The sequence below is a fragment of the Emys orbicularis genome, chromosome 4 (assembly GCF_028017835.1).
Source record: "Emys orbicularis isolate rEmyOrb1 chromosome 4, rEmyOrb1.hap1, whole genome shotgun sequence".
Taxonomy (NCBI): Eukaryota; Metazoa; Chordata; order Testudines; family Emydidae; genus Emys; species Emys orbicularis.
This window is the reverse complement of record NC_088686.1, coordinates 98,094,793-98,108,548: the sequence shown is the minus strand read 5'-3', so window position 1 is coordinate 98,108,548 and position 13,756 is coordinate 98,094,793. Positions and strand designations below refer to the sequence as shown.

The 13,756-nt window shown below is 45.5% G+C and overlaps 1 protein-coding gene across 1 annotated transcript in view; it reads left to right on the top strand.

Annotated features, from left to right (window-relative positions):
* The window catches only part of BMAL1 (basic helix-loop-helix ARNT like 1), a 112,913-nt gene that overhangs the window by 80,307 nt on the left and 18,850 nt on the right, over positions 1-13,756 (top strand). The window contains exons 11-14 of the mRNA XM_065404534.1: positions 6,531-6,777; positions 11,287-11,393; positions 11,809-11,959; positions 12,695-12,783. Coding sequence (XP_065260606.1) covers positions 6,531-6,777; positions 11,287-11,393; positions 11,809-11,959; positions 12,695-12,783 — 594 coding nt within the window. The remainder of the gene's footprint in view (positions 1-6,530; positions 6,778-11,286; positions 11,394-11,808; positions 11,960-12,694; positions 12,784-13,756) is intronic.

Genomic DNA, 13,756 nt, shown 5'->3' with positions numbered 1-13,756 from the left:
CGGCCAACCAGCAAGCGCTCTTGAGCCGCTATAACTTTAATTCCTGGACCTCGATGGGAAAATTTAAAGAACTGGTCCCCCAAGACTCCAGGGAAGAGTTCGGGGCCTTGGTAGAGGAAGGTAAGAAGGTGGCACGTACCTCCTTACAGGCCTCTTTAGACATTGCAGACTCAGCCGCTAGAACACTGGCCTCAGGTATAGCCATGCGGCGAATCTCCTGGCTCCAGGTCTCAGGCTTGCCGCCTGAACTTCAGCAGACTTTACAGGATTTACCCTTTGAGGGCCAGGGCCTGTTCTCCGAGAAGACGGACTCTCGGCTGCAGAGCCTTAAGGACTCGAGGACAATCATGCGCTCCCTGGGGATGCATGTCCCAGGGCCCCAGCGCAGACCCTTTAGGCCCCAGCCTCAAAGGTTCTACCCTCCCCCGCCTCGTCCGAGACAGGACTTTGCCAGAAGGCGGGGCCGAGGTGGCAGGCGAAGGTCGACCGGCCCTCAACCGGCTCAAAACCAGGGGCCGCCTAGGCCACCTTCAGGCCCTAGGCAGAACATTTGAAGGTGCGGTCGAGGACGGCACCTCAACCAATATCCAGGATCCAACTCCCTCCTTTCGGGATCGCCTCTCCCATTTCCACCGTGCTTGGTCCCTTATAACCTCGGACCGCTGGGTCCTTCGCACGGTGGAGAGGGGATACGCTCTCCAATTTTCCTCGTTCCCCCCCTCCCATTCCCCCTCCCCGTCCCTCTTCAGGGACCCTTCTCACGAGCAACTCCTTACACAGGAGGTTTTTGGGCTCCTCTCTATGGGGGCCATAGAGGAGGTTCCGCTAGAGTTAAGGGGCAGGGGGTTTTATTCCCGCTACTTCCTGATCCCCAAGTCAAAAGGGGGTCTGCGACCCATCTTAGACTTGCGCGGACTCAACAAATTCATAGTAAAGTTGAAGTTCCGCATGGTATCATTGGGGACCATTATCCCTTCCCTGGATCCTGGAGATTGGTTCGCCGCCCTCGACATGAAGGACGCATATTTCCACATAGCGATCTATCCGCCTCACAGGCGCTTCCTGCGATTTGTAGTAAACAAGGTGCACTACCAATTTGCAGTCCTTCCCTTCGGCTTGTCCTCGGCTCCCAGGGTGTTCACAAAGTGTGTGGCGGTCGTCGCGGCATACCTTCATCGACAAGGGATACAGGTGTTCCCGTATTTAGACGACTGGCTGGTACGCGGCCGCACCAGAGACCAAGTTCAAGGTCATGTTCACATAGTGATACAAACTTTCCACGAGCTGGGCATTCTGCTCAACAGAGAGAAGTCCACTCTAGTGCCAACCCAGAGGATAGAATTTATTGGAGCAATCCTAGACTCCAGATGTGCCCGAGCCATTCTACCAGACAACCGCTTTCATACCATCACAAGCGTCATTCAAGGACTCGGGCATTTCCGATTACCACAATAAAGACATGCCTCGCCCTGTTGGGTCACATGGCCTCGTGCACTTACGTAACCAGGCATGCCAGACTACGGCTTCGCCCACTACAGGCTTGGGTATCATCGGTGTACCGTCCTCACCGGGACAACCTGAACATGGTGGTCACAGTTCCGTGTTCGGTCTTGACCTCCCTCACCTGGTGGTTGGATCGCACGGCAGTCTGTGCAGGAGTGCCATTTCACGCCCCACAACCCTCCCTCCACCTGGTCATGGACGCTTCATCTCTAGGATGGGGCGCTCACCTCGGGGAGCACCATACCCAGGGCCTGTGGACCGCGTCCCAACTAGCCCTGCACATCAACGTCCGAGAGCTGATGGCGGTGCGCCTAGCCTGCCAGGCATTCCTCAATCTCCTACAGGGCCGTTGCGTGTTGGTTCTCACCGACAACACCACGGCCATGTTTTACATCAACAAGCAAGGCGGAGCCCACTCATCGCTCCTATGCCAAGAGGCCATTCGCCTGTGGGACTTCTGCATCGCCCACTCGATACATCTCACGGCATCGTTCCTCCCTGGAGTCCAGAATACGCTGGCGGACCGTCTCAGCAGGTCCTTCCAGATGCACGAGTGGTCAATTCGCCCCGACATCATCTATTCCATCTTCCAGAGGTGGGGATTTCCCCAGGTCGACCTGTTTGCGTCTCGAGCCAACAGGAAGTGCCAGGCATTCTGCTCCCTGCAAGGGCGAGCTCTAGGCTCTCTGTCGGACGCCTTCCTTCTATCGTGGAAGGACCACCTGTTCTACGCCTTTCCTCCATTTCCACTGGTCCACAGGGTATTACTCAAGCTACGCAGAGACCAGGCACGGGTGATTCTAGTCGCTCCAGCTTGGCCAAGGCAGCACTGGTACACCACACTGTTGGAGCTCTCGGTTCAAGCACCAATCACGCTTCCCTTGTGCCCCGACCTCATCTCTCAGGACCACGGCCGACTGTGTCACCCCGACCTGCAATCGCTCCACCTCACAGCGTGGATGCTCCGTGGCTGAATCGGACAGAGCGGCAATGCTCGCAGCCCGTCCAGCAGATTCTGCTGGGAAGTAGAAAGCCCTCTACACGGACCACTTACTTAGCAAAGTGGAAACGTTTCTCCTGTTGGTGCGAGCAACGAGCTACGTCCTCCTTGCAGGCGCCTATTCCTCTCATACTTGAATATCTCCTATCCCTAAAACAGCAGGGCTTGGCGATATCTTCAATCAGGGTTCACCTCGCCGCTATTTCGGTCTTCTCCAACCCGATGGTCGTTAGATTCCTCAAGGGCTTAGACCGACTGTACCCACAGCAACGCCAGCCGGTTCCGACATGGGATCTCAACCTGGTTCTCTCCAAGCTCACAGGGCCTCCGTTCGAGCCATTGGCTACCTGTTCACTCCTGTACCTATCCTGGAAGACAGCCTTCCTTGTAGCCATCACCTCAGCTCGGCGCGTTTCGGAACTCAGGGCGCTTACGTCCGAGCCCCCATACACTGTTTTCCATAAGGACAAGGTGCAGCTTCGCCCCCACCCTGCCTTTCTTCCCAAGGTAATCTCACCTTTTCACGTGAACCAGGATATATTTCTCCCGGTCTTCCACCCGAAGCCACACGCTACTCGCCAAGACCAGCGTTTGCATTCTTTGGACGTACGCAGGGCCCTGGCTTTCTATATTGACCGTACAAAGCCGCTTAGGAAGACGACACAACTCTTCGTTGCAGTGGCCGACCGGATGAAAGGCTCACCGGTCTCCTCACAGTGCCTGTCCTCTTGGATCACGTCCTGTATTCGTGCTTGCTACGACCTGGCCGGTGTCCCGACGCCGCGCCTCACCGCTCACTCCACGAGGGCCCAGGCCTCCTCGACTGCCTTCCTGGCTCAAGTCCCGATCCAGGACATTTGTAGAGCTGCAGTTTGGTCGTCAGTCCACACATTCGCCGCTCACTATGCGCTGGTGCAGCAATCCAGAGACGATGCTGCATTCGGGTCAGCAGTTTTGCACACAGCAATGTCTCACTCCGACCCCACCACCTAGGTAAGGCTTGGGAGTCACCTAATTGGAATCGATATGAGCAAGCACTCGAAGAAGAAAAGACGGTTACTCACCGTTGTAACTGTTGTTCTTCGAGATGTGTTGCTCATATCCATTCCAAACCCACCCCCCTTCCCCACTGTCGGAGTAGCCGGCAAGAAGGAACTGAGGGGGCGCTGGGTCGGCTGGGGTATATATCCAGCGCCATGAAGGCGCCACTCCAGGGGGCTCCACAGCCGACCCACCGGGTGTTGCTAGGGTAGAAAATTCTCCGACGATCGTGCACGCGGCGCGCGCACACCTAATTGGAATGGATATGAGCAACACATCTCGAAGAACAACAGTTACAACGGTGAGTAACCGTCTTTTTTTGCCAACATTTAGGCACCACAGACGTTCTCAAAACCACTATTCAGCAGCTGCCTAACACTATAGGCGTCTAAAGTCACCATGGCACCCAAGTTTCCTTTGATAGGCATGTTCAAAGCTGCCTAAGTCTTGTTGCTGCCCAACTGCTAACAGGCTGGTTAGAGCCCTCACTTATCCCTAAGCCTCAGGGGCATTGTCAAACTAAGTGTTGCCCTGGACAGCACCCCAGTAGGGCCCAAACCAGTAGGCATGCTCAGGTTCACACGTACTTTCCTTGGAAAAGGTCACGGAATGGGCCAATGGCAAAAGCAGAAGTAGAACCCATTTATCCTGTTACTTTGTCTCATGCACTGATCATTTTGCCTCAGTGTGAATGTGATCTCCAGCCAAATGCATCATATGAAAATATTCAGTATAAATGTCTTCAATTAATATTAGGGCTGTTGTAATATTAGGGCTGTCGATTAATTGCAATTAACTCACGCGATTAACTCAAAAAAAGAATCGTGATTAAAAAAATTAATCGTGATTAATTGCCGTTTTAATCGCACTGTTAAACAATAGGATACCAATTGAAATGTATTAAATATTTTGGATGTTTTTCTACATTTTCATATATATTGTATTCTGTGTTGTAATTGAAATCAAAGTGTATATTATTTTTATTACAAATATTTGCACTGTAAAAATGATAAAATAAATCATATTTTTCAATTCACCTCATACAGTACTGTAGTGCAATCTTTGTTGTGAAAGTGCAACTTACAAATGTAGATTTTTTTTTTTTAGTTACACAACTGCACTCAAAAACAAAACAGTGTAAAACTTCAGAGCCTACAAGTCCACTCAGTCCTACTTCTTGTTCAGCCAGTTGCTAAGACAAACAAGTTTGGTTACATTTACAGGAGATAATGCTTCCCACTTCTTATTTACAATGTCACCAGAGAGTGAGAACAGGCATTTGCATGGCACTTTTGTAGCTGGCATTGCAAGGTATTTATGTGCCAGATATGCAAAACATTAATATGCCCCTTCATGCTTCAGCCACCATTCCAGAAGACATACTTCCATGCTGATGACGCTCGTTAATTAAATTTGTGACTGAACTCCTTGGCGGAGAATTGTATGTTCCCTGATCTGTTTTATCTGCATTCTGCCATATATTTCATGTTATAGCAGTCTCGGATGATGACCCAGTACATGTTGTTCATTTTAAGAACGCTTTCATGGCAGATTTGACAAAACGCAAAGAACGTACCAATGTGAGATTTCTAAAGATAGCTACAGCACTTGACCCAAGGTTTAAGAATCTGAAGTGCCTTCCAAAATCTGAGAGGGATGAGGTGTGGAGCATGCTTTCAGAAGTCTTAAAATAGCAACACTCCGATGTGGAAACTACAGAACCCGAACCACCAAAAAAGAAAATCAACTTTCTGCTGGTGACATCTGACAATGAAAATGAACATGCATCAGTTCACACTGCTTTGGGATTCTTCTCGAGCAGAACCTGTCATCAGCATGGATGCATTCCCCTGGAATGGTGGTTGAAGCATGAAGAGACATGAGTCTTTAATGCATCTGGCACGTAAATATCTTGCGACACTGGCTACAACAGTGCCACGAGAACACATGTTCTCACTTTCAGGTGACATTGTAAACAAGAAGCGTGCAGCATGTAAATGTAACCAAACTTGTTTGTCTGAGCAATTGGCTGAACAAGAAGTAGGACTGAGTGGACTTGCAGGCTCTGAAGTTTTACATTGTTTTGTTTTTGAATGTAGGTTTTTTTTGTACATAATTCTACATTTGTAAGTTCAACTTTCGTGATAAAGAGATTGCACTACAGTACTTGTATTAGGTGAATTGAAAAATACTATTTCTTTTGTTTTTTTTTATAAAGTGAGCACTGTACACTTTGTATTCTGTGTAATTGAAATCAATATATTTGAAAATGAAGAAAATATCAAATATTTAAATAAATGGTATTCTATTATTGTTTAACAGTGCAATTAATTGCGATTAATTTTTTTAATCACGATTACTTTTTTAATCTCTTGACAGCCTAATTAATATATTTTTTAAAGATGTGACAATATTAAATTGTTCTCTAGCAAAAGGTAACAGACACTGTTTTCAATTAAAAACCTGTGTACAGAATGCCAGTATATATTCTGAAGGACATTGCCATGGTATTCTATTTTAATTGAAACCTCTTTTCTGTTATTTTGTAACCTCTGGAAACTTAAAACTGAAATATTTTACTTTCAGAGTATATTTTCCTCCATAGTTTATGCCTCTGCACACTGATTTGTTTTGTCCTATATGAGCTAAGAATTATTAATGAAAAAGCTCATAGTGTGACTTCTTAAAATTGCAACTTTATGTCATTTGCGGGAAAATGCAAAATTGATATTGACTGCAATTGTTCAACTATCGGACTGGGTCTCGATATTAGCAGTGGTATCACAATGGTAAATTTCACACTAAACATTTGACTTGTCTCTAATATGCAGTGTGCATTGACATATACCTCTTCTGCATTAGTTTATGAGTATGCAGCAACTTAGTTTTCCAAGATAGAAGGAGAAGCACTGCAAGTTAGCAGACCTGATTGAGGGCCAAATTTATCTGAAGGCAATGCTGATGATGTTAACCTTTTCTTTTATAGCAGACCGCAAAAGCTTTTGCACGATTCATAGCACAGGATATTTAAAAAGCTGGCCGCCAACAAAAATGGGACTAGATGAAGACAATGAGCCAGATAATGAAGGCTGTAACTTAAGCTGTCTTGTTGCAATTGGACGGTTACATCCTCATGTAGTTCCTCAACCAGTCAATGGCGAGATCCGGGTTAAACCTACAGAATATGTCTCTCGACATGCAATAGATGGGAAGTTTGTTTTTGTAGATCAGAGGTAAGAATACGTTTATAATTTTCTTGGTAACTGGAATAATTGTATCATGCTACTTGCTACATAGCCTGATAAGTTATTTATTCACAAGAGAGCCATTGTATCAGTATGAAAATAAAATTGTAAATCATAACTCTTCTGTTGTACTTTATAAATAGTACTAATCACAAACTACTTTCATGTAAAGATAGTTCCAATGGGATTGCATTATAAATTATTTATGCCCTCATATTATACACTACTGACTCATTAACAAGTCTAACCAAAGCAAAATTATGTTGTACATTTTAAAAACAAAATAATACAAGGGCTGGGAACCTTGGTTGCCACAAAGATGAATAAATTCAAAGATGAATTCTGCTCTGCAGATGCTTGATAGAATTTTCTATATGGAATGATCTAAGGAGATATACTATAATAATAGTTTATAAGTTAAAGCATATGCTTAAAGTTAAGGATGTGCTTTAAAGTGCTCAGCTGAATTCGTGCCTTAATAGGGAATCTCTCATAAATGACTCTGGTATAGAGTTTAAAAGATTAATAATCTGAAAATATCAGAATCTTTGAAATGGAAACTATGTGCAATACTTCAGCAAAAATCACGTAAACTACTGATATCAGCAGTATGGTTTGGTTTTATTCCTTCTTAGGTTTTGGTTTCAGTCATGTTCCTGTGTTTAGCTTTTGTTCACAACTTGTCCTAGAGCAGAAGTTTTCAAACTGTGGGGCATGCTGCCCTAGGGGGGTGCGGAGGAATGTGGGGGTGAGAGTGAGGGAGAAGAGGAGCTGCAATGCCAGCCATGCGAGGCGGAGGGAGGGAACGCCACTTCCATACCCTGACTCACCTCAGTGGTCCACCAAGCCTGTGGGTCAGTGTCAATATCCACTGCTGTGGTGCTGATTTCCACTCCATGCCCAGCGCTGGATCCCCCCCAAAGACCGTTGCACGTGCCTTCCCCACCCTGAAATCCAAGGGGCAGATGTTTCTATTTTTGTCTAGGTAGGTGGGGGACGCAACCAAAAATTGTAACTCAAAGTGGGGGGCTCAGCTCAAAAAGTTTGAAAACCGCTGTCCTAGAGCATGGGTTGTCAATCTAGGGGTCACAGACAAATCCAGGAAAAGTACTTTCTTTTTCTTTCGAGCTGGGTGAGAAGGGGGATCTTGAAACTTTCAGGTCATGCATGGAAAAGATTGAGAATCGCTATCCTAGAGTGTTTGCTTTTATTTGCTTATCTTTTGGACTACAACATTGTTTTGGGAGCACTTCAGAATTTTGCCCTTTCAGTCAAATATATGTTATGGTATGTAAGTACCTTCAGATCTCCTAAATACCACACAATTTAACTACACCATTAAATGTTTAATTTGGTCATGTTTAGTTGCACTATTTTTGTTTCCTCTCTCTGTCGTATTTTCCTCCTCCTTCCCTGTGGCAACCAGTTCAGAATCTGAGGAAGAGAGAGACCTCTGCACATCCCAAATCATCTTAGTTTTCTATCCTATTCCTTATTTAATGCTCAGTCCCCTGGAGAGGAACTTGCTTTTCCAATGTTCAAAGATGGAGAAGATGGAAGGGATTGTAGCAGGGTCTCAGTTGGTCCGCCCAGCCGCTGGGGGGTGATGGAGAGCTACTGCCTCGCCGAAAGGCCTTGGTGACACCTTTCTTTTGATGGGGAGTTAGTGGAGGGAGGTGTGCCGGCACGAGTCAGTGGCGTGCCCCTCAGGCAGGGGGCGCACCGGCACGAGTCAGTGGTCTTTATAGAGGTTCTGCCACCTGAGGCGGGGTGGCTGGGGTAGGGGAACGCAGGCCCACCCAACTCCACTGCGTTCCAGCCCAGGGACCTGACAGTGGCGGGGCTAGGGTCTGTGGGGATCCGTCCGCAACACGCTGACCAAATACTGACTCACCACACTGTCCAGTTCTGCCCTTTGGCTACTTCCTACCCGGTCTCTCAAGTGGGTCCCTCTGGTTTCTCCAACTCATTGGGATATTCAGCCGCCGGTAGCTCCAGCTCACCCTCAGCATCAGGCTCACTCTGGCTTGGGTCACTGCCTGGCTCCTCCAGTTCCTCGAAGTACTCTGTGGCCGGCAGTCCTGGTAGCCTGAGTCCTTCCTCAAGGTCAGGTTTCCCCTGGTCCAGGGCCTCCCCTGGCTCGGCAGCAGGGTCTGCAGGGAACAGCCAGCAGTCTGTGTCTGTCTCCCTCCCTGGTGCAGCCCTGGCTGGGCTAAAGGCCCTGCCTTTTGTACTTTCTGTTCCACCCCCTCCCCTTCCGGGGGGGTGGAGTAAGCTTGGCCTGGCCCCGCCCACTCAGGTTGAGAGAGTGGCTCTTTACCCTCTGGTTTGGAGGGAGGCCACCCTGGCTCCCTACAGAGATTCACTAGCATATAGAAACTCATGCAGATCTATTGTAAACATCAGTGATGCACTTCCTGTTCTATTTCTTGATTATTTTTTTCTTTCTCATAAGTGAGTTGCTTTATTATTATGCCTGTAGCTCAACTGAAAATAGTTGGCACAGCTTCTGGTTTTCCAGAGTTATCTACAGTACAGCTGCTAAAGCCGATGGCATCCAGTGACCTAACAATGTAAAACTATCCCCGCACAAGTAATTTCCATGCTAATGCATGGTAGTAGTAATGCAAGGAGTATGGTATTTTGAATTCAGTTCGCTGTGTTGTAAGCTGTATTTATAATGTAGAGTTTCTAAAGCAATACATAGAAAAATTTGAGGACCATCTTGGAAGTTGCTGCACACTCTGGTCCTGATCCAGAAAAGAAGGTAAGCACAAGTTGAATCAGAATAAGGGTGCTCAGCACATTACAAGATTCAGTCCCTAATCTGGTCTTGTGACATTCAGGAGTCTATTATTCTGCACAGGTATAGAGCAGTTTAAAAAAATACTTCCATCATGCATTAGGGTTTATGTGCATGCATTGACTCCAAGCTTAGGATCTATATAGATCCTTGTTATTGGAATGTCAAACCCAGATATCCCTAAACCTCTCTCCAGAATTAACAGCAGGAGTGCTTGAAGTTTTCCGATGAGGAAGTGAAAATAGGTTGGCTTTGAAGAAAAAATTCTAGTGAAACAAAAGCCTTGTATAATGTCACACATTCCTATATTCCTGTCTGATTATAGTGGTAGTAAAGATGTAAAGTCAGGTATCTCAGTGCTAAATCAGTAAAATGTATCCATCGTATCTCCTCTTTACTTTTTCTGTTTTTTTTTCATTCTCAGTCATCTTTTGCTCCTCCTTTAAGGCCTTTCAGCAAAGATTGGGAAACACTCCTATCCAAAATACTAAGATTGACAAAAGCAGGCTTTATGACCAGGGACAGCTCCAAGTTTTTTGCCGCCCCAAGCAAAAAAATTTTCCCGCGCCCCCCCCGGCCCCGCCCCAACGCCGCCCCTTCCCCGCCCCATTCCAACCCCTTCCCCAAATCCCCAGCCCTGCCTCCTCCCCTGGGCGCGCCACATTTCCCCTCCTACCTTTCCCTCCCAGGCAAGCCTAGGGGGGAGAAGCAGAACGGCGGCGGGCTCGAGGGAGCAGGCAGCAGTGGAGCGGAGGTGAACTGGGGGGGGAGCGGTTCCTCTGCGCGCTCCCCCCCCCACCGGGTTACTTCCTGCGGCCCTCCCCGTGCCCCCCACCGCCGCAGCTCACCTCAGCTCAGGTCCGGCTCCTGGCTTTTTGCACCCCAAGCAAAACAAAAAAAAAGGAGCCAGAGTGCCGCCCCTTGGAAAGTGCCGCCCCAAGCACATGCTTGGAGTGCTGGTGCCTAGAGCCAGTCCTGTTTGACACAACAGAATCCTGGGTACACAAAGGAAGAAAACAGATTTTAGAACATTAGAAGCCTGAATGCTCTTGTTAAAATATTGTTTTCAGTGTTGTAGCTGTGCTGGTACCAGGAAATGAGGGGAACCAGGCGGGTGAGGTAATATCTTTTATTGGACCAACTTCTGTTGGTGAAAGAGGCAAGCTTCCGAGCTACATAGAGCTGTTCTTCAAGTCTAGACTTGAAGAAGAGCGCTATGTAGCTTGAAAGCTTGTCTCCCTCACCTACAGAAAGTTGGTCCAATAAAAGATATTACCTCACCCACCTTGTATCTTTAGCTAAAATGGCATTTTGTGTCCTCAGGCTTCCTCAGTACCTTGTGGCCTGCTACAAGAAGGCTTTAGCCAATTCTAAACACTCCAAATTACAATTTACATCCAAGGCTTGGTAATTGGAAGTGCTTTTGTATCTGTAGATGACCCATCAGTATAAACTATTTCAGAGAAAGTTATTGGTATTGTATGTTTTTTGTTTTTGTTGTTTTTAGCTTATTTCAAAATTAAGGTACGAATAATGGAAACTTTCAGTTTCTCCCCTAAGTTAAAATAATATATTCTATGGTATTGTTTTATAACTGAGTAGGGGGCATGGGTACATGTTAATAATACTGATGTACCATTTCATTTTAAAAAATTATTGTTTGGGGTTTTTTTGTTTGGTTTTGTTTTTTTTAGGGCAACAGCCATTCTGGCATACTTACCACAGGAACTTCTAGGCACTTCATGTTATGAATATTTTCATCAAGATGATATAGGACATCTTGCAGAATGTCACAGACAAGGTAAAATGATTTATAATTCAGTGTTAAGAATGAGGGTTTTAGTTTCAACAAGTCAAAACAGTCAAATATATATTAGTCTTCCTGATATTTCACACAAAAATAACAACAAAGGGATAAGATTTTTTCAGGTTGGCAAACGTTAGATTTTTCTTGCATGAAAAGGACTTTGTTTGATATACACTGAACAGTGTAAATATCCTAAGCTAAAGTTAAATTAGTATGGAGTCTTCTAATTTGCACTTCAGGTACAAAGATAAAAAAAAAAGTATTAGAAATAGTGCTGTTCTCTGCACCAAAAAAAAAAAAAAAAAAGGCAAATGAAACTGGGAGGATCTGCATCAAATCTTTACTCTTCGTGTATTCAGTGTGCAGGTCTGAAAAACTAGGGTTGTTCCTTATGTCTCCCTATTTTTAGTTTTACAGACAAGAGAAAAAATTACAACTAATTGTTACAAGTTTAAAATAAAAGATGGCTCTTTTATTACCTTGAGGAGTCGCTGGTTCAGTTTCATGAACCCTTGGACCAAAGAAGTAGAATACATCGTCTCAACAAATACAGTTGTTTCGTAAGTATTTTCTTCTAGCAGATGCCCTTGAACATCAGAAGTGTAGCCATGCTTCAAGTGTAAAATCATGGGCGTTGCTCCAAAAATGTGTACACATCATATATTACATAAAGCGTATGAGCTTAATAATGGCTAGCCTTACAACAAAAGGAATGAAATCTAGAAATTAGCTGATCTTTTATTACAGTTTGTATAAATCTAAATAAATAATGGACAGAGTAAGACACTGGGCCCCTAATCTTTTCATTGATTGTACACCAGTGTCTTACTCTGTACATTATTTATTTATTAAATAAAGGCTAGCCATTATTTAGATTTATACATGCTTTACCCACGTGGAGCCTCCATTTTCTTCTCTGGAGTTCTGTGATGATGCAGGGGTGTGCCCCTGCACAATGAATTGTTTGATCAAATCCTGGATCAGCTGCTCCCTCCTGTTAGGAGAAAAGCAGTTTGGGCTCAGTAATGCATGCTTGACAAGCCATAAGGGTTTTTGTTTTTCCTTTAGGATTGTTTTTAGTATATTATGCAGCTGTTGCTACTTAATGTGTCCTACAGAACTCTTATTGATTTATATAGCCCTACCGTATGTGTCATTCACTATGGTTACCTCCATGGTGATGACTAAATTTGTCTTATAAATCACAAACGTTGAAACTTCCCCCTTATAACTTGCTATGTATATTTAGCACTTACAGCTATTTTATCACAGTTTCTTCCTGTTGATTTCCTCAGCACCAGTGTACTTGATGGTGGAGATGCAGCCTTTCCGCAGCTTGCAGCTTCTCCGCACAGCATGGACAGTGTACTTCAGGCTGGAGAAGGTAACTACAGTATAGTGAGAAGCTTGCGCTTGCTAGACAGCAATCATTAATAGACTTTCCTTGGTTACTGAATTAACCCTGTGTGCTCCAGTTTGTTTCTGTCATCCACCCGAGATTATTAATCACTTGGAAGATGATAGGTGTACACTGTACTTAACATATATAAGTTCCAACAAGGGCTCTGCCCCAGTGAGGTTAAATCTATTTTAGATAGAAACATACAAATAGTGACTGAGGAGCCAGAGTGAGCGCATGCACTCATAGGGCTCAGTGGTGGAAGGCTGTAAGGAGAGATTTGGAGGAGAGGAAAGGTGTTTGCCACATGAGGACAGCTCCACGTGTAGGTCACTTTTTTATTTTTGGAAAAGACACCTGTTCTTTTCCAAAAATAAAAGCTGTGGCCAAGAAGCACATAGTGCAACTCAGCTTAATCCTTAGCATCCCTAATCCTATCTTTAAGATCCCCCCAGTTCTAGATCTGTCCTACCACTTTTCCAGTGCCAGACACGAAAGCTGCTCTAATTTATGCTTGTTGCCTGCCAACAGCCCCAAAGGGCTGTTAGGGCAGCTAGGGATCAGCCATACATAGGAGATACCCTGGTCATTTCATTGGCACATGGCAGCAGGGTTGGGAGGCTTGGTGACATAAGAGCTGCTACTGTGACTGTATGCCACATGAGGATCCCTCTGTTCTGGGGAAATCCTGTAGTAGCCAGTTGAGCTGGCTTTACAACAGTTTTGTGTTAAATAGAGCAGCAGAAATCTGCCCCAAAGTACTGAAAAATGAGTCAGGACTAGGGGCACTGGCCACTAAAAAGAGAGGATTGGCCAAGAATGTATGACCTGTGAGGTGGTGTGGAAAGGAACAGGAGCTGAGCTGTAGGCAAGGATGTGGCTGCGTTGCAGTAGTTCTGGCTGCATTTAGTGTGTGGTGTTTGGGATCTTTGAAGATGAATGGTGGTATATAAGCGGC